The sequence below is a fragment of the Podarcis bocagei genome (assembly GCF_964188305.1).
Source record: "Podarcis bocagei genome assembly, chromosome: 10".
In the NCBI taxonomy this organism is placed as follows: domain Eukaryota; kingdom Metazoa; phylum Chordata; class Lepidosauria; order Squamata; family Lacertidae; genus Podarcis; species Podarcis bocagei.
In genome coordinates this window covers 28,263,722-28,286,088 of record NC_138135.1, presented here as the reverse complement: position 1 = coordinate 28,286,088, position 22,367 = coordinate 28,263,722, and the positions used below count along the sequence as shown (strand labels likewise).

Genomic DNA, 22,367 nt, shown 5'->3' with positions numbered 1-22,367 from the left:
TGCTAATAGTTCAGAGGCTAATTAGCACTTTTAAATGTTGAAGTGGATATCGGAACCACTGCGAAAGGATTACAAGGGAGTTGGGAAAAGCCACAGGAAAACTGACAAAACTTATTAGTCACCCAGTGGCCCAGTTCAGACAGTTGTTCAAGGCTTCATAAAACATGGTTTGCAAAGCTGGGAATGAGCACTAGGACTTAGCAGCCCTCCTTCTCTCCTCCTTCCAGTACCTGCTGGCTTAGGGTTGTAAATCTTGACTTAAAATTAAGCCAGAGTTAACTAGACTTAACTAGAACTAGACTTAATATCAGTCAGCTGGTTGACTTTGTTAACGCTGGCTTATTTTATTGGTTTAACAACTGCTGTTAAAAATAGATTTTTCCTGTTTGGGCCGAATGAGGAACTCTGCTATAATTCCAAGCTCAGATCTTCAAAATGAAGCTGGCATGTGATGGCAGGAGACGAGTTCATTTCTGGCTTAAAGCCTTTAACAATCATCCAAACTGGTCCAATGTCAAATACACTGGTGCTGCCTTTTATTGCTGAAACATGCATCCATCATGCTGGACCTTCTGGACAAAAAAGGGTTGTTTAGCAGTCACCTTGTCGAGTGAGTTTATATGAAACCTGTTCCTGAGAATGAGCTGAACGAACATGAAACTGCAATTGCTGTCATTCAGGGAAAGTGTATTTCAAGTTCCTTACCGGCACAATCGTCCTCCATCGGAGGAAATATACACACATCTGTCGGTAAGATTTGTAGAGATTGAAACAAACTCGTTGATATAACCAGCTCTGCGCATTAGCCGAAATGTGTAGACAAGTTTCTGATGGTCTCGGATGACCCCGAGGATGTTGCCTGTTCAATAAAGCAATTCTGTTAAGCACTCTCATCTCCATTGCCTGCTATTGCACAACTCTGCCACCTTTCAGACAGAAGGGGCCAACCGTAGCTCTCCATGGTTGTGAATAGCCTATGTTGCTGCCAATCCTGCTCAATCCCACTCTTTCCTAGGACTTCAGAATTCATGGCTCTGACAGCTGCAGTGCTATCATTTGTAAACCACATAGAAGTTTTATTTGCAATGAAGTGGCATACAAACTCGGTCAAACAAAATAAAATTTTAATCTTCCACTTATACTTCTAAGCTAAACGACCCAGAAAATTTCAGAAGTGCCATACCATTAAGGAAAACAAGGAACACATTTGGATAGGAAAGTTCTTCTCCACACAAAAGGTTTACATCTTCTACTCCCAGGTTACCAGCTAATTTAATTATAGGACCATCTTCCATATCAGTCGTAATGTGAGTCATGAGTGCTAGGTTTTTAACCAAGCCACAGGCCTGAGAGGAAAAGAAATAATAATGAAAAAATACACACACAGTTAATTTATATAAAATTATTTTATTTATAGCCAAATAACGTAATTGCCTTGACCTTAATCCAACAGAAAATCTGGAACCGATTAAAGAAACTTGTTAGTCAGAAGCAACCAAGGAATAAAGAATAATTGATAGAAGCAATCATATAATCTTAGTTTCACATGACAAACTAAAATCCTTGGTTCACTCCATAGGACGCCATTTTTAGGGCTGTAATTGTGGCAAAAGGTTTCCACACTAAGTCCTGACAGAAATGGTGAGAAGTTATGAAATATCCTTTATTGTGGTTTTCTGTTTATAACTGATTTTATTTGGCTATAACGTTTGATAGGATAAAGATAATCCAACACTGTTTATTGCATTATATTCTGCATCAAATAATTTTTCTAATGATATGCAATATTTCAGTATTATGTTATGGAATAATTCTAAAGAAGACTGGTGTTATGAGCTATCAAACCCCAGAAATACACATTTTGCAAAAGGTTTCCACTATTTTGGCCGCTAGTGCAATTGTTCAAGTGCAACTAATGGTTCAGCATATCAAACTGTGATAGGGAAAAATAAATCAAGTTCATGGTTCTTACCTCTCCTTCAGGCGTGTCTGATGGGCACAGCATACCCCACTGAGATGGCTGCAGAGACCGGGGACCACTCACTTTTCTAGTCTTTTCAAACTGAGAAGAGATCCTTGTCATCATCCCCAGAGCAGAAATATAGGACAGGCGGGACAATACTTGAGTCACACCCTGACGATCCATCTTGAATCTCTTCAGTGACCAATTCCCCTAAAAGTCAAGAACGACACAAGTCTGTCAAAATGCAGTAGAGACTGTAACTACTTTTAAAAGTGGTGAAATAGTATATGAAAACAGATCAATCCATATTTGAAAACATGGATGATTCTTAACTGCGGTGGTAAAATAGCTTCAGATTTCCGCCTGTCCTCAAGACTTTAGGGCAGAAAAGCCTGGTGAATATTTGCATAAACAGAAAGAATACAAGCCAGTGCTATTCTGAAATCAAACTGTGCAAGAACAGGAAGTGGAGTTTGCAGCAACCACCAGTCAGCTGGTTGGCAAAGACTCCAAGCCACACTTTCGGCAGGGATAGACATCACTTGGAAGCAACCAAGGGGATCCAATCCCAGTAGCGCTTGCATTTGGTGACAAGCTTTAAAAGGTGCCAAATGAAAGCCTAATTGTCAAGGGCAAGTGGAAGCACTCCCGAAGAATGCTTTGCATCCATGCATTTACCTGCCCCACTCCTGACATCATGCATGGCTTGGGGGAAATGTTCTCATGGGCCAAATGAGGACCCCCATCCAGCCTAATCAGGCCCATGGGCCAGAGATTCCCCACTGCTCTCCTACCCCTTCCACAGCAAATGAAACACTTACAGTGGAGATGGCATTCACCATGCCATTGGTGATCTGATCTTGCCGCATGTGCTTAACTACATCAAACTGGGCTGCCCTCTGCTTGGGAATTACTTGATCAGCGATCTTTTTCAATTCAGAGTTAAATTTTTTGAACAAGTCTTCAAACAGAAGGGAAAGAAGCTGCAACAGAAAAAAGGAGATTTACAGCGGGAAGCAAGCAATGCATTTAGCGATGGAAGCCACACTGGAGATGCATTAATTGGAGGGCCATTCCTTTACGTTGCTCATCCTGAAATAAGAATGGCACTTTTCACGATCTGTCCAAACAACTACAACATAAACAAATGATTCTAGTTTATGGGTAAAGTAGTAATCTGATTTTCAACAAGACAAAAGTCAGAACTCTTTCAGCCTGTTCTTAAGAACACTTGAAATAAAACGGCTAAACTGTTATGTAAATGACACAGAGAAGTTCTATTGAAAAGTACTGTAAAAATAACTAACAAACAGATATACAAAACACCAGAATAGGCCTGTTTAAACCTTGGATCCTATAAACCCAACTGCTCATCTGCTGGCTCACCAAATGACATCTTTTAAATTTTAAATGTAGAGCTTTTTAAATAGATATGTCACATTACTATAGAAGAACTACCCTAACACATTTTTCATTTTCAGAATTGCTAACATATAGAATGTTATAGAATTGCTAACACATATGTAAATGTCTCAGTAGCCAAAATATGTTATGAAAATTGAACCGGGAGCAACTCCTTGAAGAACTATCAGTATGGGGAAAGGATGGTCCTTACTAGTTTTGTAAATCTGTATTTGTTCTTTGTTGAATTATTTCCTTCCAGCTATTTCTTTCCCTTTTTAACATCACACTCGTCTTTTGGTTTGCTCTCCAATTAACCCATTCACATTTCACCCAACTTAGTACTAATGAACTTTAGTGGGAACTGAATCCATCTAAAATTTTGCACTGCAAGCTACACATGGATTGAATGCCCACTCCCCACCCACCCCTGCTCCAAAGAAAAGCCTTTCCCCCATCCCCTAAAGAAGAAGTATAAGCTCTAGAACTTGGCAATTCTATTCTAACGCTTGGTTTTTACAGCAGCTCTGTCAGGAAGACTAAAAATACGGCAGCTACCGAATGCCAAAAATACAAGTTCCCAGTATACAAAGCATTGTTAACTGCTAAACAAACTAGGTATTCAAATGGGCCCTGTTAAGACATTCTGGAGTCTATTGCATTATTTAATTCCTCCATGGAATTAAACCAATTTAAAACTGTCTCCATTTTCGAAGACGCATTAACACTACTGTGCCCCCCCATTGGCCATGGGCCAGTAACTGAATCTACTCTCCCAATGAACATTTCCACTCACTGTATTTGCCATCTTTTCATCATCATCATGTTCCTGCTGATTTGCAAAAAGCACAGACCTTTCTTTGCCTTCCATTGCATAACATAATCGTGAGAATTCATTTGATGACATGTATGTGGGATAGTAACTTGAATTTAGGTCAGCTATAATGATCTAGTTGGGAACTGTCACAGAGGTCAATCATGGGTCAAGGGTAGATGGGATTCTGTGTCAATTGCACATATCAATGACTACTCAAAACCAATGCTGGGCGCAGAGAGCTTTCCCCCTATGATGGTCAATCTTTCCTGACATCACACAAAACTGAGTTTCCCATGAGATAGTTCCTAAAGGATCACACAGTGGCAAGTAAATGGTCATGTAGATTAATCTACTAATGTGAATTCATTTGCAGAACCTCTGTGTGCAATGCAAATGCTCTACAACACTTCCCCTAATACAGTGGTATCTCGGGTTACATATGCTTCAGGTTACATACGCTTCAGGTTACAGACTCCGCTAACCCAGAAATATTACCTCAGGTTAAGAACTTTGCTTCAGGATAAGAACAGAAATTGTGCAGCGGTGGCGCAGCGGCAGCAGGAGGCCCCAATTAGCTAAAGTGGTGCTTCAGGTTAAGAACAGTTTCAGGTTAAGAACGGACCTCCAGAATGAATTAAATACTTACCCGAGGTACCACTGTACTAGAACATGAGGTCATCCAATGAAGTTGAACACTGGAAGATTCAGGACAGAGAAAAATACTCGATCCTTCGTATAGCCCACAGTTAAAAGTAAAGAATTAGCTACCCCAGGATGCACTAATAGCCCACAAATTGGATGACTTTAAAGGGGGTTCAGGCAAATTCATCAAGGTTAAGGTTCTTAATGGCTGCTAGCCGTTATGGCTCTGTATTACCTGCAGTCTCAGAGGCAGCATGCCTCAGGAATACAAATGAAGTGCTAACACACTTGTCATTTCCTGCCTGTAAGCTTCCGATATTGTTAGTCACTGTGAGAACAGGATCCTGGAGTTAGGTCAGCCTTTGGTCTGATACAGAAGGGCTCTTCTTATGCTCAGATTCTGAAGTGCACTTTGGGAAGAGGCCAATATGGCATGCCCTGGACGTTCACACATTACTTGCAGATCTCTGGTTACTTTGGGGCTTGGGTACCCATGTGAATGCTAGCAGAATGAATCTTCCCTGGATGAGCCTAGGTAAGCCACCGGAAGTTGCCTTATGATCCATCTAACTCAATACTGTCAACACTGACCAAGATAGGGGTCTTTCGGCGCAAAGTACCACTGAATTATGGCCCTTCCCATATCTTTCTCTCTATATATTTTAAACAAGTACAGTGGTACCTCGGGTTAAGTACTTAATTCGTTCCGGAGGTCCGTTCTTAACCTGAAACTGTTCTTAACCTGAAGCATCACTTTAGCTAATGGGGCCTCCTGCTGCCGCCTCGCCGCCGGAGCACGATTTCGGTTCTCATCCTGAAGCAAAGTTCTCAACCCGAGGTACTATTTCTGGGTTAGCGGAGTCTGTAACCTGAAGCGTCTGTAACCTGAAGCTTATGTAACCCGATGTACCACTGTACTAGGAAAAGGGCTGTTTCATTGGTGGCATAAAAGATTATTAAATAACTAGTATATACGTAACTAAAAATTTCAACGCTGACTTCAGAAGAAGTCACCACTGAACAACATTTCCCGGCCCCTCCTGTTCAAAATAATAAAGTTAGGTTAGGGGGATACACTAGCTTCTTGACATTTTTTAGTCTAAAGCATTCCTTGGCTAATTCCAGTACATCCACAGGCTTTCTCTAAGAACATAGCAAAGTTTCACAATAGCCCGTTTTTAGGTCAAGAGTAAGTGATTAAGGAGAGAACGGGATGGAATGCCAGTGATAATATTCATTTAATTTTTGTAGTGAACCCAGGGTCTTTCAGACAGGAGCATTGAAGAGCAAATTAAATTTGAGGGGTGGTGGCGGCGAAACATAAGGGAGAGGAACTGACAGCTCATCAATTGATTTCCATTGAAAATCCTGAGGAAAAAAATTAATAAAGTAGTTAAGCTGCTGAAATACAGTTTCACCAATTAGCTTAATGTCAGAGAATTCTAATTAGGCGCCTTGAGATTGCCATTTAGTGTTTAAGGCTTTAGAGTGCCAAATTCTCCTTTTCACACAAACTGGTTGCAAAATTAAAGACATTAGGCAGCCTTAATTATATTATCAGAACAGCTGGGATTAGTCAATCTCTGAAGTCAAGGCGGTTTTCTTTTGTCACAGGGTAAAAATCCCTTCCTTTCCAGGGTGCCGGATTTTGGTGCTGTTCCATATCTCGCCCATACAAAGCAAGCTGAATTAGAAAGAAAGAAAGGGGAAAAAATGCCAAACAAACCCTGAGGACAAAGACGAGGGAAATGCTCGGCAAATAATGAACACATTAAGGAAAGAGAAAAGGTAGGTGAAAAGATTAAGCTTGGAATCGGTAGGTTTCGCTAACACCTCTGCTGGCACCTGGCCTGCCAAGCCTCTAGTGGGCAGAAAGACTAAGAGAAAGCTCTGTAAACCAGCTTGGCTAGCGGAAACAACTGTTATCTAAAGCTAAAGCACATTTCGTACTCCCTTGTCCCATGGGGTGTGAAATTAGCTGCTATTGTTTTCACACATTTTTATAGACACAATGCCTTTTATGTCTTCACATTGTGTGGACTGCTATGCTTTTCCTCCTCATACAGGAACAGTCTTTTTCATTCAAATTTTTAAGCAACAGGATTTTTAGCTCAGAAACACAACCAGGGGTGTGTGTGGGTGTGTGGTGTGTTATAGGCTATTTGGAAAGAAACTAGCTGAAAACACTGAGCAATAGGCTTAAAGTGAGGTGTTCTATCAATTTGCAAAATACAGCCAAGCAAATGTCAACAATAGAAAAACACACACATAAGGGATAGAAGTCTGCTTTCAGATGTATTTTTAGGAAGCTAGACTAAATAGTTTAAACCGTTACACAACTCTCAACATATTAGGGATATGCCAGTATTTATGAACCTTTATCATTTCAGAATCACTAATCAACAGAACTCACTGCGACAAGCTTAAAGTGTGTCTGAACCAGAAGCATCTGGGGACCACAACACACACAATTATTTTTTCACACTGAACCTGTTGTGCTGCAGCCTAATTCTGTGGCATCATTTGGGTTGCCTTGGGCAAGGTAAAGCAACCAACAAATTTAACAAACAAACAAATAAAATGGCAACTCCATATCAATGTTTGCATGTTGTATAAAAACCCTCAGGGTGGACATACCTGTCCTGCCAACTCCAATCGTTTGTTTCCATAGTAGTCTCTGTCATCCACTTTGTTGTCCCCCTGAGCTAAAATCACTCTGCGGACCATCACAGCTGTATAAATGCACTTTGAGCGGAAATTGAACTCTTTTACCTGGAACACAGAAAAGGGGAGTAAACAGTTTCTAGTAAGGAACAGCTAGTCGTTTCTCTAAAATGCAGCTTAGGTTAAACTCATTTTGCAGTTCTGCAATATTCCCCAGACTCAGAACAGTGTGGCAACATTTTCTCATTGCATTCATCCTTCCAAAAGCCCTATTAGGCCTTCACAATAGTTCTTATTTCACGAAGAGAAAGTAGCGATCAAGCAACAGCACCTTGCTTAAGAAGATCACTAGGTCAGTTTATGACTAGATCACACAGACACACACACACAGCTTCTGAATTTTACATAGTGTTCCCTCAACCCAACACCAGTAATCACAGGTTAGTGTGCAGAGAATCACATACAGAGCTGCACATACCCTATTACTGCATGCAAAAAATAATGAAGAAGAAGAGGAGTTTGGATTTGATATCCCGCCTTCAATCCCTTTAAGGAGTCTCAAAGCAGCTAACAATCTCCTTTCCCTTCCTCCCCCACAACAAACACTCTGTGAGGTGAGTGGGGCTGAGAGACTTCAAAGAAGTGTGACTAGCCCAAGGTCACCCAGCAGCTGCATGTGGAGGAGCGGAGACGCAAACCCGGTTCCCCAGATTACAAGACTACCGCTCTTAACCACTACACCACACTGAATCAGAATACTAATCAACACAGGCATTAGATCAGGAGCAGGAAGTATATGACTTCTCCTCTAATACACACAAAGAACTAATGATAGAACTAAGCAGCAGCTCTTCCTGAGGTGCCTTCCTAAATAAGATTGGGATGATGAAGAACAGTCACCCTCACAAGTTCACCATGGATTAGTGAAGGTGCTCTGCCAGAGGACATTCAACCCCCTCAGGTCTTGTATGGTAAGAATCCTATTTCAGCCCACACACCCCAGGACCCTGCCCCAAAATCTAAGATTCACGGTCGTACAGGGACATGGGCAAGAATGGTTGTTGCCAGCAGCTCTCTTGCTTCTTCCATCTTGGTTTTTTTGGGTCCTCCCCACATTCTCTGCCTTCGGACCTTATTTCCCAGATACTTCAGTGCCTGTAAAGTGAAATCCAAATCAAAGTTAGCATAGTGCAAGTTAAACACTCTTCTTGGAAGTCTCCACTTTCAGGGAATGACATTGCATATTAACAACAGATGACTACGTATTAACAAAATAACCAGCATGCCAAAACCTAAGTTTTTAAAATGTAAAACAAGACAGCAGCGTAAGATGCTTCTTTAATAAGATGACCAGTGAAAATGGACTAGGCCAATCTGGGACTGGTATCTAACAAAGAAGATCTGTTAGCACAAGGATTTCTGTTTGCACCACGGATATTCCTCTCTCTCTCTTCGCTCCTAGTAATTCCCCAGCACCTCCCCCCAAATCTGCTCCAGAAGGTTGGGGTCACCCCTCAATCTGGTTTAGGGGGGCATGTGGAGGGACGCAGGGAGAGGAGTGAGGAGGAAGTTCCGTTGCACAGCCAGAAGTCCTTGCACTAATGGAATTACTCTTTGGATACTGCCCAAAGGTACACAACTAACAATACTAACAATAATTATATTTCCTAGTACAGTGGTACCTCGGGTTAAGTATTTAATTTGTTTCGGAGGTCTGTTCTTAACCTGAAACTGTTCTTAACCTGAAGCACCACTTTAGCTAATGGGGCCTCCTGCTGCCACCGGAGCACAATTTCTGTTCTCATCCTGAAGCAAAGTTCTTAACCCGAGGTACTATTTCTGGGTTAGCGGAGTCTATAACTTGAAGCGTATGTAACCTGAAGCGTATGTAACCCGAGGTACCCACTGTATGGTTTTAACCTTCCATGAACAAAAACCCCATGTTCTGGTCAGTGGTCCTCTAGTGACTACTGTTGTAATAACTCCTGTCTGAAAAGGCTCAAGCATACCCAACATTTCTGCTAATCATGCAAGCCAAAGTAGAATTTTGTTAATAAAAACTGGACTCTGAGAAGGACTGAAACAGGAAAGAACAGCTACAGTCAAAATGTATAAAATGATCTCTTGAGGTCATGCTAATTTTGCTGCTTACTTACACAGTCCTCCAAAACAATTTCCCCATCTTTTGCACCGTATTGTTCATTCTATGTCCACTTTTAGCCATGCTCAAAACTCTTCCACCTCAGCCTGAGTAATGCACAGATCAGCTCTCAGAGATGGACTTTCTTACTTGGAAAATCCAATCTACAGAAAGCAAAGGGGCTTGACAGTCAGAAGACTGTGGCCAGTGCATTCTCTGAGCCGTTCCATCAGCTCACAACAAGCAAAACTAAGAAGCCATTTTCTTCGTAGATGGATGCTCGAAATGTCACACACCTGCATCTGTGTGAAAATCTGAGCTTTTTGGCACTCCTCCAAGCTGGGACCAAATGCAGCCATCACATGCTCCTCTGTACCAATCATCTGCACAATCTCCTGGTCACTCTCAACGCCCATAGCCTAGAAGAGGGAAGAAAAATAAAAGGTAGAAAAGGAGAGAAAGAATGTTGGCTTGGTGCTAACTTGCTGACATTTGCTTATGCTAATTTTGCCATTGTAGTCAGTATTACTCCTAACCCAAAGCGACTTCTCTCAGAAACAGGGCCATCTGGCACTGGCAGCAGCACATACTCAAACTATGAAATGGAAATCTTGATAAGCCAAAGCAGCAGCAGCAGGAAACACAAACGAAAGGAGCAGAGTAATGCTATTGGCAGTTCATTTGCAGAAGAAACCTCATATAGTTTAATAAGAAGCAATGCTCTGCTGCAGTATTTGTATGGGACAAATGCAACAGAGGAAGCCTGTTGAAGAGCTACAGGAAAGGAATGAATGGTATCTTTTTATACACACACCCTCTCTCTCAAGTTATGCAAACTTGCTAACGATTTTGTGCATAGCTGGTGATGATTAGCTCCCTTTTTCAGCAGTAGCTGCTCAGTTAGGTGGTTCACAGGAGGCTTCCAACATTTGCCACTGAACACTGCTGCCTGAAGGAGGAGTGAGTTGGTGCTACTGAAGTAGAGAAAGTGGGGGGGGGGTTAATAATTTATTATTATTATTTATTATTATTATTATTATTATTATTATTATTATTATTATTAATACCCCGCCCATCTGGCTGGGCTTCCCCAGCCACTCTGGGCGGCTCCCAACAAAATATTAAAATACAGTAATACATCAAACATTAAAAGCTTCCCTAAACAGGGCTGCCTTCAGATGTCTTCTAAAAGTCTGGTAGTTGTTTTTCTCTTTGACATCTGGTGGGAGGGCGTTCCACAGGGCGGGTGCCACTACCGAGAAGGCCCTCTGCCTGGTTCCCTGTAACTTGGCTTCTCACAGTGAGGGAACCTCCAGAAGGCCCTCGGCGCTGGACCTCAGAGTCTGGGTAGAATGATGGGGGTGGAGACACTCCTTCAGCATGCCCTGTGCAGGTGCATGAAACTCATGAACATCATGTGGATGCTGCCAGCCAATTGGCAGCCTTGAATCTGTACTGTGCTGATATTAACCTCCCCCACATTTCTTCCATTGCCTCAAAATGCATTTTGGTAAGATTTCCCCAACCAAGCTCAATGTCAGCACACAACATCTTCAGGCAGCTGCTGGGGTCCCAACACCATGGCAGGTCCCACCATAACTGCGCTGAGGTCTGCTCCCTCAAGCCGAGAGTCAATGCTGCTCCATTGGGCCCCATGTGAGGGTACTTGGAACCACTGTTTTAATTTCCCACAGTGTCAATGACACAGTGTAGGAAATTATAGAATCATGGAGTTAGAAGGGGTCCTAAGGGCCAAACCCCCTGCATTGCATTACAGTGGTACCTCGGGTTAAGTACTTAATTTGTTCCGCAGGTCAGTTCTTAACCTGAAACTGTTCTTAACCTGAAGCACCACTTTAGCTAATGGGGCCTCCTGCTGCCGCTGCGCCCGATTTCTGTTCTCATCCTGAAGCAAAGTTCTGAACCTGAAGCCCTATTTCTGGGTTAGCGGAGTCTGTAACCTGAAGCGTATGCATCCTGAAGCATATGTAACCTGAGGTACCAGTGTATAATGGCGGCAAGGCATAATAGTGGCTACATGTCTGCCTGCCCAAAGAATTTTTGCCAAGGTCACAAAATCCTGTCAGAGATAACTGGCACAGGAGGGGACCCACTAGAGGGCACTTTGTCCAGGAACCCTCAAACCTGGAGGCAGCTCTGCTCCATCCCCACGCAGGTGCACTCAATCGAAGGCACTGGTAAATTGCCTCACAAGTTGCCTCTCATGGGTTGGGGAGAGGGAAAGGGAAGGCAAAGAAAAAGGATTTCACACAGAAAGCCGTCTTGAAAGCCATTTTATCTTGTTTTTTCCCCACAGATCCTTAAGCACCAGGTTATAGCTGATATTGTAAAAGAGGCTTAATACGTTAAGAAAATGTTTAACAGGTTTAGAAAGGAAAATCTCCCCAATCTCTCTGTGAATAAAGTGTTTCAAGGCAGCAGCCAGCAGTGCAGGCCTTTGTACGTTCCAGATAATGCTAAAGCTTCTCCTTTCACATATTTGTCTGGAGTTCTGCCATATCAAGAAACAGGGAATAAAGTCAATAACACCTCTTTTTGGCAGAGCTACAATATGCTTCTCAGAAGTTGGAAGGGTGAAAAGCTATGCCTTGCATTAATATTTATCTTTAAACTAGGCATAACAAAGATACACCAGCGAACACACAGTGTACTCTTGGGCTCACTGTAAACAGACAATGCACCTCCAACTCACATTCTCTTTAAATTGCATTAAATTCCTACCTAATTAAATTAAATGTGATCACTGGGCCTATTCCTTTTAGAAAGCATTTGCTGCAGCCATTGGCCCCTACAAAATGTTGTTTAGGAAATTACACATTACAGAAGGCAGCACATGGCAGTGCTCTGAAATACATACTCCCAGTGCCCTGAAGATGTTCCAGACCCCACACAGCTAAGTGACAGTGGTGGTGCTCTAAACAGCTGATTTTACTGCTGCTAACAACTCCACCTACAATACCCCTGGCCATGCAGCAAGTAGTTGAGGGTAGAAGAAGTTGTCCCTAATGCTCAAGCCAAGCATGTCAACAAAGGACTTTAAATAGTACTGCCTATGGCTTTGCCCTCTCCCTTGCAACTCCTTCCCCAAGATAACAGACACGAGCAGGCTGGAAGACACAAGATCTACCCACCAGGGAAGAATGAAGCTGATGGACTACATGGAACTGGCGGAAATGACTGGCAGAATCCGAGACCAGGGAGAAGAGTCGGTGGAAGAAGATTGGAAAAAAATTTAAGTATATTTACAAAAATATAGCAAAATTAATGAATGTTAGAAGGATGCTGGAATGAAGTTACATGGTTTTAGCAGAAATGTTATAAAGAATTAAGTAAAAATGGATTGTTAATGGGTCAAAGTGTAAAACTTAAGGTTAGATTGGGTTAAGGTAAATTATAGAACAAAAATTGAGTAAGATGGAAAGGATTTGCTGAAATAGCTAAATTGAATTAGAATACAAAAAGGGAGGTGTGAGGAGGTCGATGAAACAAGTAAATGAAAGACAAAGATATGGAAATACTGGATGTGTTCTTAAATGTTTTTGTTTTTAAATGTTTTTGTTTTTTCTTTTTTATTGTTGTGCTGTATTCTTTTTTATTCTGCTTTTTATTTTTTTGATGTATTGTAACTTTTTATTGTCCTTTCCCCCCCTCTTTTTTTTGTAATTGTTAAACTTTTAATAAATATCATTTAAATTCCCATAACCCACCAGAGAAGGAAATCAGAAAATTTCTAGCAGGACTGACCATGCCTACCCTAACTGATGAGGAACAGGAATTCATGGACAGCCCTATCACCCCAGAGGAAATAGATGTGGTCCTCAAAAACCTGAAACCACACAAAGCCCCAGGCCCAGACGGCTTCACAGCAGAATTCTATAGGAAATTCAAAGAACCCTTGATGCCTTACATGACCCGCCTATTCAACGACATCATAAAAGGGGGCCCCGTCCCCAAAACCTGGACCCACTCCAAAATAGTCTCCATCCCAAAACCACTAAAAGACAGCCTCAAAGTAGAATCATACCGCCCAATCTCATTAATAAACTACAAGACTACAAGATATTCACATCAATCTTGGCCAACCGCCTAAAAATCTTCCTACACAAGTTAATAGCCCCAGACCAGACTGGCTTTGTCCCTGGCCGCAATATAACAGACCCCATCAGGAAACTACTGAACCTGATCGAACATAGCAAGGCAACTAAACTTCCATTGACAATTATGTCCCTAGACATCCTCAAAGCCTTTGATTGCTTAGAGTGGAAATACATATTAGCAGTACTAACTAACATGAAATTTGGCCCCAACTTCCTACAAATCCTCAAACAAATATACTCCCAAGCCTCAGCAAAATGCAGAACTAACAATATGGATTCTAATACTATAGCTATCCAAAGAGGCACGAAACAAGGATGCCCACTGTCTCCCTTATTTATCCTGGCTCTGGAACCCTTAGCAATCCGCATCCGAGCAGCAACAGACATCAAGGGAGTGGAAATAAAAGGCAGAACCTATAAATTAGGGCTCTTTGCAGATGACCTAATGGTCACAACACCAGACCCCATAAGCACAGCAACCTCCCTAATCAGAGAACTCAACACATTTGCAATGGTGTCGGGCCTACAGGTAAATTTTACAAAGTCAGAAGCTATGTGCTTCAACACCCCTCCTCACACCCAAAAAGAACTCACGAAGGTCACCAAAATAAAACTTTGCCACACCAAGTTCAGATACCTAGGGGTACAAATAACCAGAAACCTCAATAAATTGCACCTCCACAACTACAAGCCCCTGTGGCGTCAAATTAACAAAGACCTAAAGAGATGGAATAACATGAATTTCACTCTCTCAGACAAAATAGCCATGATCAAAATGATCACACCCCCAAAACTAACCTACCTATTCCAAACCCTCCCAATCTGGATCCCCTCAACCCAACTCCACAGTTAGCAGAGAAAACTACACTCTTTTATCTTCTCACATAAAAAACCAAGAATAAGCCCCAAATACCTGCACCTCCCCACCTCAGAAGGAGGATGGGGAATCCCCAACATAGAAGCATATTACATTGCCAACCAAATACGCCATATAATCCCATATATACTCGAAGATGAGACAAAACAATGGGTACACCTAGAGAGGGACACAACTGAAAATACCTGCACCACAACATACCCACTCCTCCCAAACAAACTAAAGAAAATTCCCACAACACTCAACAGGTACACACAGACCATGCTCAAAGCATGGAAAACACAAATAGGCAAACTATCCCCAACCCCATCCCCACTAATCCCCCTGGCGTACCACCCATTATTCCACCATGCAGCACAAAACCTCCAGATAAAAACCTGGCGAACCAAAGGCTTATATCGCCTAATAGACTTTTATAAAAATAACAAACCTTTGTCAACACAAGAAATACAAGACAAACTAGAAGACACCCAAATGCCCTGGTTAACACAACACCAACTACATGCCCTCTTAAACAACCCAACAGTAAAATTAGCAGCAACTAGGCGCTTGACAACCTTCGAAAACCTCCTCCTAACAACAAAGGGAAACAGTAAAGGGACGGTATCTGCAATATACAAAATACTACTCCAAAATCCCACAAACCCCCTAGACGCAATCAAAAAACAATGGGAGAATGACATAGGCTATGAGATTAACCCTACTCAATGGACCAGAATGTGGTCTAAACCCCCCTTTAAATCCATATCAACGAAAAGAAAAGAACTCACACTGAAACTCACCTACAGGTGGTACCTAACACCAAGGAAACTAGCGCTAATACGCCCAGGAACCTCACCAAAATGCTGGAGAGGGTGCACCTCCACAGGCACATACCTCCACATGTGGTGGGAGTGTCCCAAAATCCAACTATTCTGGACAACAGCCATACGAGAAATATGTAAAATAACTAAGCAAGTATTAGATATCACCCCAGAAATGGCCCTACTAAACATCTTCTAAGACAACAATGCCCATTTACACCACAAATAACTCATAACCCACCTACTTTCAGCAGCCAGAAACACCATAACCAGACACTGGAGAGACCTGTCAGGAGTAAGCATGGACCAATGGTACCAAATAGTATGGGAAACAGCCCTACTAGAAAAATTAACTAATAAACTGAAACCGACACGGGGACAAACAGAAGAAGACGCCTTCACTCCCTATGGCTCCCCTTTATCACATACACAGCCCAACAAGACAATGACAATAATCCACCAACAGCATACAAATCAATATGGCTAACCTGATCCAAAACACCCACCCACCTCACTCACACACGAAAACAAAGATCACCACAGCCAATCACACCCTAGGCCAATCCCAACCTCTCTCGCCACCAAAGGAACACAAGTAACGCTGACACCAAACTCTACATACATTAAGCATAATAGAAACATCGCCACCCGACCCCACCCATCTTCCCTCCCCCACTCCCCCTTTCTTTTTCCTTTCTTTCTTTCTTTTTTTCTCTCCTCCCCCTAATGCCTCAACAAATGAAATGGATTTGTAAAAATGTTACATGGGAAAAAAATACGAGGCATTACACTTACTTCTGTAAAACAAGAAAATCCTTAACAAAATATTAGGAGAATAAATAAATAAATAAATATATTTTTTTAAAAAAACAGACACGAGCAGGAGGCATCAGGCAGCTTTAGAGCAGAGCTGTGTCCTCCAGATGTTTCTGGACTCCCAATAACCAGCATGCCCAATGCAACTGAGAGTCCAATACCATCTGGCTTCCCAAGCAGGTTCTCCACCCCTGGCTTTAGACGAAAGCTTCCAGTCCCTTGGTCCCAGACTCCACAGACCCCCTAGCTATAAAACTATAGTCCTTGCTTCAGAATGTCACAATTTTAAAGGCCATTTTGCCTATTACACTGCATGTACACACATGCTGAGTATTCAGTTGCATACACAAAGAATGGCAGCAGATTGCAGCCCCTCCAGCACGTGAATGTGATAGCTTAGACATGACTTGCCATTCCAATGGCGTGCAGCTTACGAAGCAGCTCTATTTATATTATTTATATTTCTATTATGTACCACTCAAAATGATTTGCAGCCATAGAAAAGAACCCTGGGGTGGGAGTGCATGTGCTGAGCACCACGCTGGAAGACATGCACCAGTATAACAGCTTTCTAACAGTACTAGATATAGGTCAGTGGGCTGCAGACCCCTGGAAGGCTGTGGAGTTATCTCAAGGGGGTTGTGAGTAACTCTCCTCTGGCCAGTGTGTGACTGACTTCCTCTGCTGCCCTCTTCACAACAGCATCTCCAGAACCACTGCCTCCTAATTACTGATTGCATTCAGGTTCCTTAAAAAGGTAAAGGGGCCCCTGACCATTAGGTTCAGTCGTGACCGACTCTGGGGTTGCGGCGCTCATCTCGCTTTATTGGCCGAGGGAGCCGGAGTACAGCTTCTGGGTCATGTGGCCAGCATGACTAAGCTGCTTCTGGCGAACCAGAGCAGCGCATGGAAACACCGTTTACCTTCCTGCTGGAGTGGTACCTATTTATCTACTTGCACTTTGACATGCTTTTGAACTGCTAGGTTGGCAGGAGCAGGGACTGAGCAACGGGATCCGAACCGCCGACCTTTTGATTGGCAAGTCCTAGACTCTGTGGTTTAACCCACAGCGCCACCTGGCATTATTGGGGATTGCTTCTGGGGTTTACTGGAATAAATTATGTGGATGGGAGTTGCCTTGTTCTTTTAGGGGGTGCCAGCTTTTTTCTAATAAGGATGATGATTTTATTATTTATACCCCACCCATCTGACTGGGTTACCACAGCCACTCTGGATGGCTTCCATCATCCATAAGAATGGCTTAGGTCATTTTGGGGAAGTAATTTTGGGGGCTGTCTGTTGTTCTGAGTAGCATTTGCTGCCTGTGAGTGCTGGCTTATTACCCCAATGTACCCACCAATCAACAACCCAAGTAGTTATCTCCAAAAGAGATTAAATATAAATGTATTTATTCACAAACAGAAATTTATTTATTTCCCTGGTATGCCCACTGATCATTTCATTCATTCAAAAGCTATACAAGATAATTTATTTATAAATAAACATTAATTCATTTATTTCCCCAGTATACCCAATCAGCAGCCCAACTAATCAGTCAAATTGTACTAGATACAAACTTATTCATTTCCAAGTGAACTCAATTGAACAAATCCCCCAAAGAATTTAAATTAAACTTTAATTGCCACTGATATAATATATTCCTGCTTACAGAATCCTCAAGAAGGCACTTGTGCTTTTTTCTAAAGTAAGGGGAGAAACGGCCTCACGTAGGCTTTGGAGATTATTCCATTGGTTACCGGTAAGTCTTGGAGAAGTGCACATGAAGTCTGTGTAAAACGGTGGCAACTGGCCCTAGATTTTTACTCAGGGCTCCAGCTGATGCTCACCATATCAAACAAAAAGAAAGTACAAGAAAATAATAAAATGTTTATTCTTAACTCCTCCCACAGTGGTCAACTATAGTTGTTGCAGAAATAAAATCACACTGTGGGGGGAGTTACTTCCACAAGCCTCATGGTTTACAGACATTCTAAAGCAGGCATGGGGAACATTTTGTGTACTTTAAATTCTGCCAATGCCTGCAAGAAGAGCTCCACAGGACTGGCTCCTGTGAAGAGTACCTGATCAGAGCCATTCCCTGTCAAGAGTGGGGCTTGCTGTCAGCACTGGATTTAAATCCAGCACCAAATGCCAGCCCCGCTTTTTGCAGAATTTTTTTTGCAGTCACAACTTGGTGCCAATGGAAACATTTTTATAATTCTACTTCTACCACCAGATGTGTGGTTACAGTTGCAATAGGAGGAAGGGTTAGACATTACTTCCCTATGCAGTACATTCCTAATTATTATTATTTTTTATAAATGGGAGGAATTATTTTAAAGTATAATGTGATTGGGAGCGACACAAATTAGCCTCCCGTGCAGTAGACCCTAAACCATTATAGATGTTCTACCTTAAAATAGATAAGGTAGCAACCCCATCCACAAATCCCACCCTGTTACATCTGCACAGTGTTATTCACACAGTTAAGTTACAAGCAAGTGCTGCCCTCTTCTGGCAGTGCTCTGCGATCTTTTTAGGGTATTGTTTGGCATAATCCCTAAAGTCCTGTTCTAGCAGCTGAATACATTATATAAAACAGGAAATGAACTAAATATAGAACCAATATGACCAAGCCAACATTCTGGCCAATAGCTGTTGCTCTCACTGAGAAAGATTCCAATCAAATCTTAAAAAAAAACCACATGAAAAATTGCATTCTTTCAAGGTACGCATTCTCTCAAGGCATCTTGATACTATTTTTGAACCAAGAACAATATAGGAAATTTCAGGAAGTGCAAAAGCACTGATAAAATTAGGTTCCAATCCACAGATTGAAATCCTCAAACATCCCTGCCTGCAGCTCACTTTTATTCCCCCTCCCCATCTCCCTTACCCCTGCCTTTTCCTCCTTTTCCATTTTTATTAGCTTAAAAAAACCCAGGCAAATGTAATGGAAATTGTGCCAAAGATGTCATTATGTCAAGGTATAACCCAACACTTCAAGACTAGCAAATAAAAGTTTCCTACGGTGTAGAGCAAACAGCTAAAAGAAACTTGCACATAGACAAAGAACAAAAATAAAATAAATATTGAGACTCTTAACCTCAGGGTTATGGGTTTGAGGTCCATGTTGGGCAAAAAAAATTCTGCATTGCAGGGGCTAGACTAAATGACCCTTGTGGCTGCTTCCAACTCTAAAATTCTACGATTCTATTATTTCCCCCTTTATACTATTTGAAGTTCTTCTATAAACTGTTCTAAAGCTGTAATCTTATACAGGCTTACCTGTGAGAAAGCCCCACTGAACTCAGTGACACGTACAGGATTGTACTCCAAGCACTGATAATGGAGAATGTTCCTTTTAAAAAATTACCTTGAAGATTATTGCAATGGGAATATCTTCCGACAGAGTGTTATGCTTAAGGTAAAATCTTCCTTGCTTCACAGTTATATTAGTTCTGCTCTTCTTCTCATGAGTAGAACTGCACATTTGTAAAAAGAAAAGGAAAGACCTCATTAATTCTACAAACCCTGACAGTGAGGGGGAAAACTTATTACGGCTTTTAAAAACCAGTATCTTGTACATCAAAACACAGGATTGCTAAAGTTTTTTTGTGCATAAAACCTGGGATCTTATTACTGTGCCAACCTCTTTCCAATTCATGTCTTCTTTGATGGCAAACCTGCAAGCCAGGGAAGGAAAACCTAACATCCTCCAGATGCTGCTGGCCATGCTGGCTGGGGCTGAAGGGAGCTGGAGTCCAATAACATCTGGAGGGCCATCTGTTCTCCACCCCTACTGTAAGAGGTCATCTATTCTGTCTTTTGTACCATATTTAATTCTTGGCTTGCAGGGATTAAATAAATAATTTTGTCTAACTGCTGTTGTTTTCAGAACACAGGCATGTTGCATTTTTCAGAGCACTTAAAATACAGCAAACTTTGCATTTTCTACTGATCCACTTATTTTAGACTAACCAAAACGGTTCCCCCCTCCCACAAAGCTCCGGTTGAACTTCTGCTCTGTTATTTTTAAGGACCAAGTTGCAAACATTTGGAATTACGTTTAACAAATGGTTACCCAATGTGCATGAAATACATATTCAAGCACAAGGCTCTTTCTATGGTCTTTGTATGAGCGCACAACTAGTTCTGTACACTCAGAGCAACTTTGAACTCATGTTTCTCAAACTCACCCCACCAACCCCAATGAATTATAGAAAGCCGCTTTTCAGTTAAGTAATCTTCAAAAGCAGTTTGTTATATGGCACTGAGCAGGGTGCCACTTTTCTCAAAGAAAAAAAGTGGGGAATCTGTGTGGTGCAGTGGTTAATATGTTGGGCTAAGACCAGGGAGTTGTAGGCTCAAATCCCCGCTCAGCCACTGAGTGACCTTGGGCCAATCTTGCTCTCTCAGCCTAACTTTCCTCACGTAGTTGTTGTGAGGACTGTGAGGATAAATGAAGAAGGAAGAAAGCTGTGTATGACACCTTGGAGGAAAAGTAGGGCATAAATAGCACCCTCATCATACTAGGCCTTCCCAGACTCTTGGCTGTGCCTAAAGTAATTATTTTTATCCCAGCCATGGTATCATAGGAAACCGGCCTGCAGTTACTAAAGAGTTCTTTTACCTGGTAACTGATGCACCAACCGTTCCTTTTCTGTCAGCTTCCACAATTATTCTGTTTTTCGATAACTGCTCTTGAATAAGAATTACCTTCTCTACACCTTTGACAATGAAGTAGCCACCTGTCCAATGGAGAATGGAAAATCACGACTGACATTAGTTTTAAACGTTAATGGACTTTGCAAACCTCTGAAATGTACATTTTTGCTTTGTCAACTACACTGGCCTGCAGTATTTAGTGAGGAAATCTCTGATTCCACTTGTAATTGCAGAAACTGCTATACAATGCCTTCAGTAAACCGAAGAAGCAACCTTAATGCATGGACCTACTTCCCTCAGTATGAACTTAAGATGGCTATCTAGTGAAATTCTCCATTGTGCTATCATGGCCTCCTGAAACCAGAAGCGGCATAGACAAAGTCTTCAAAGATTCCAGGAATACTTGGGAAATCTGTACAGCAAGTAGATCACAAGGCTTGCAGCTGTCAATGGTACTTCCCTGTCCCTGGGTGGGAACCTTAGTAAACTGCTCTAATCAAAGCAGAAGCTTCACAAAGACCCCTCTACAGTCTGAAAATCTCTCATTCCATAATCTGTAGAGGCTCACGTGTTAGAAGGCTCCATTGAGTAGCATAGTAAAAGGGATCACAACTCATTCAAAAGGAACAAACACTATTAAAAAATGTTGTTACCTGGATCTAAAGGGCATTCGTTAAGCTTGGCAAATTCTGCTGGGGTTTTTCCAGTAAGAACACAATTGGAACTGCGCAACATTACTGGCATCCTGCAAGAACAACAAAGTAAAAATTACCTTGCAGGCTCAGAGTACAGACTGGATTGTCCTCTTTGATTAAAAGCAAAACAAGTCTCTCACATTTTATCAAAGCAATTAATACAGAACGTAACCAACACACAAAAATGGTATTTATCTTTATATTGGTATCTTACCTGCCAACAGGTAATGCATTGCGAATAATCCTCTGGCTACCTCGGGTGTACTCAATGTCTACTGTAATTGGGGCAGAATACGTCATATCTCTCAAGCGACACTTAAAGAGAAGAGCCACACGGTTAAATATTTTTCAGGTGGAACACAACATTCCTTTGCAGTCCTCATATTTGTTCTTTTTCCAATCGTTAATAATTAAAAATACCAAAGTCTAACATTTATTTGCTAGATTTTTTTTCTTAAGTTACTGCAAAGAAGCAAGTCTATATATTGCAACACACACAGCACAGGCAAGTCCTCCCTCAGATAAGACACGGTAGCTTCTCTCTCCAAAGATCTGACTATTTTCAGCAGTGAAAAGTCTAACCTAATCTTGCAGGTGCATCAGACATCAATATACAATTAACAACTGAAGACAAAATATGAGTAACAAAAATGCACCATGCAACAGTAGCATACTCTTTGGAACATAATATGACCAAGAAGTGCCTGGCATGCTCTGGTCCATGGGGTCATGGAGAGTCGGACACGACTAAACGACTAAACAA

The 22,367-nt window shown here is 41.8% G+C and overlaps 1 protein-coding gene across 1 annotated transcript in view; it reads right to left on the bottom strand.

Annotated features, from left to right (window-relative positions):
• The window catches only part of POLR3B (RNA polymerase III subunit B), an 80,725-nt gene that overhangs the window by 38,227 nt on the left and 20,131 nt on the right, over window positions 1-22,367 (bottom strand). The window contains exons 7-17 of the mRNA XM_081210804.1: window positions 21,819-21,919; window positions 21,563-21,654; window positions 20,875-20,992; window positions 19,618-19,726; window positions 9,924-10,046; window positions 8,526-8,642; window positions 7,461-7,595; window positions 2,785-2,946; window positions 1,973-2,173; window positions 1,184-1,346; window positions 706-859 (exon numbers count right to left, since the gene is read on the bottom strand). Of these exons, the coding sequence (XP_081066930.1) occupies window positions 706-859; window positions 1,184-1,346; window positions 1,973-2,173; window positions 2,785-2,946; window positions 7,461-7,595; window positions 8,526-8,642; window positions 9,924-10,046; window positions 19,618-19,726; window positions 20,875-20,992; window positions 21,563-21,654; window positions 21,819-21,919 (1,475 nt within the window). The remainder of the gene's footprint in view (window positions 1-705; window positions 860-1,183; window positions 1,347-1,972; window positions 2,174-2,784; window positions 2,947-7,460; window positions 7,596-8,525; window positions 8,643-9,923; window positions 10,047-19,617; window positions 19,727-20,874; window positions 20,993-21,562; window positions 21,655-21,818; window positions 21,920-22,367) is intronic.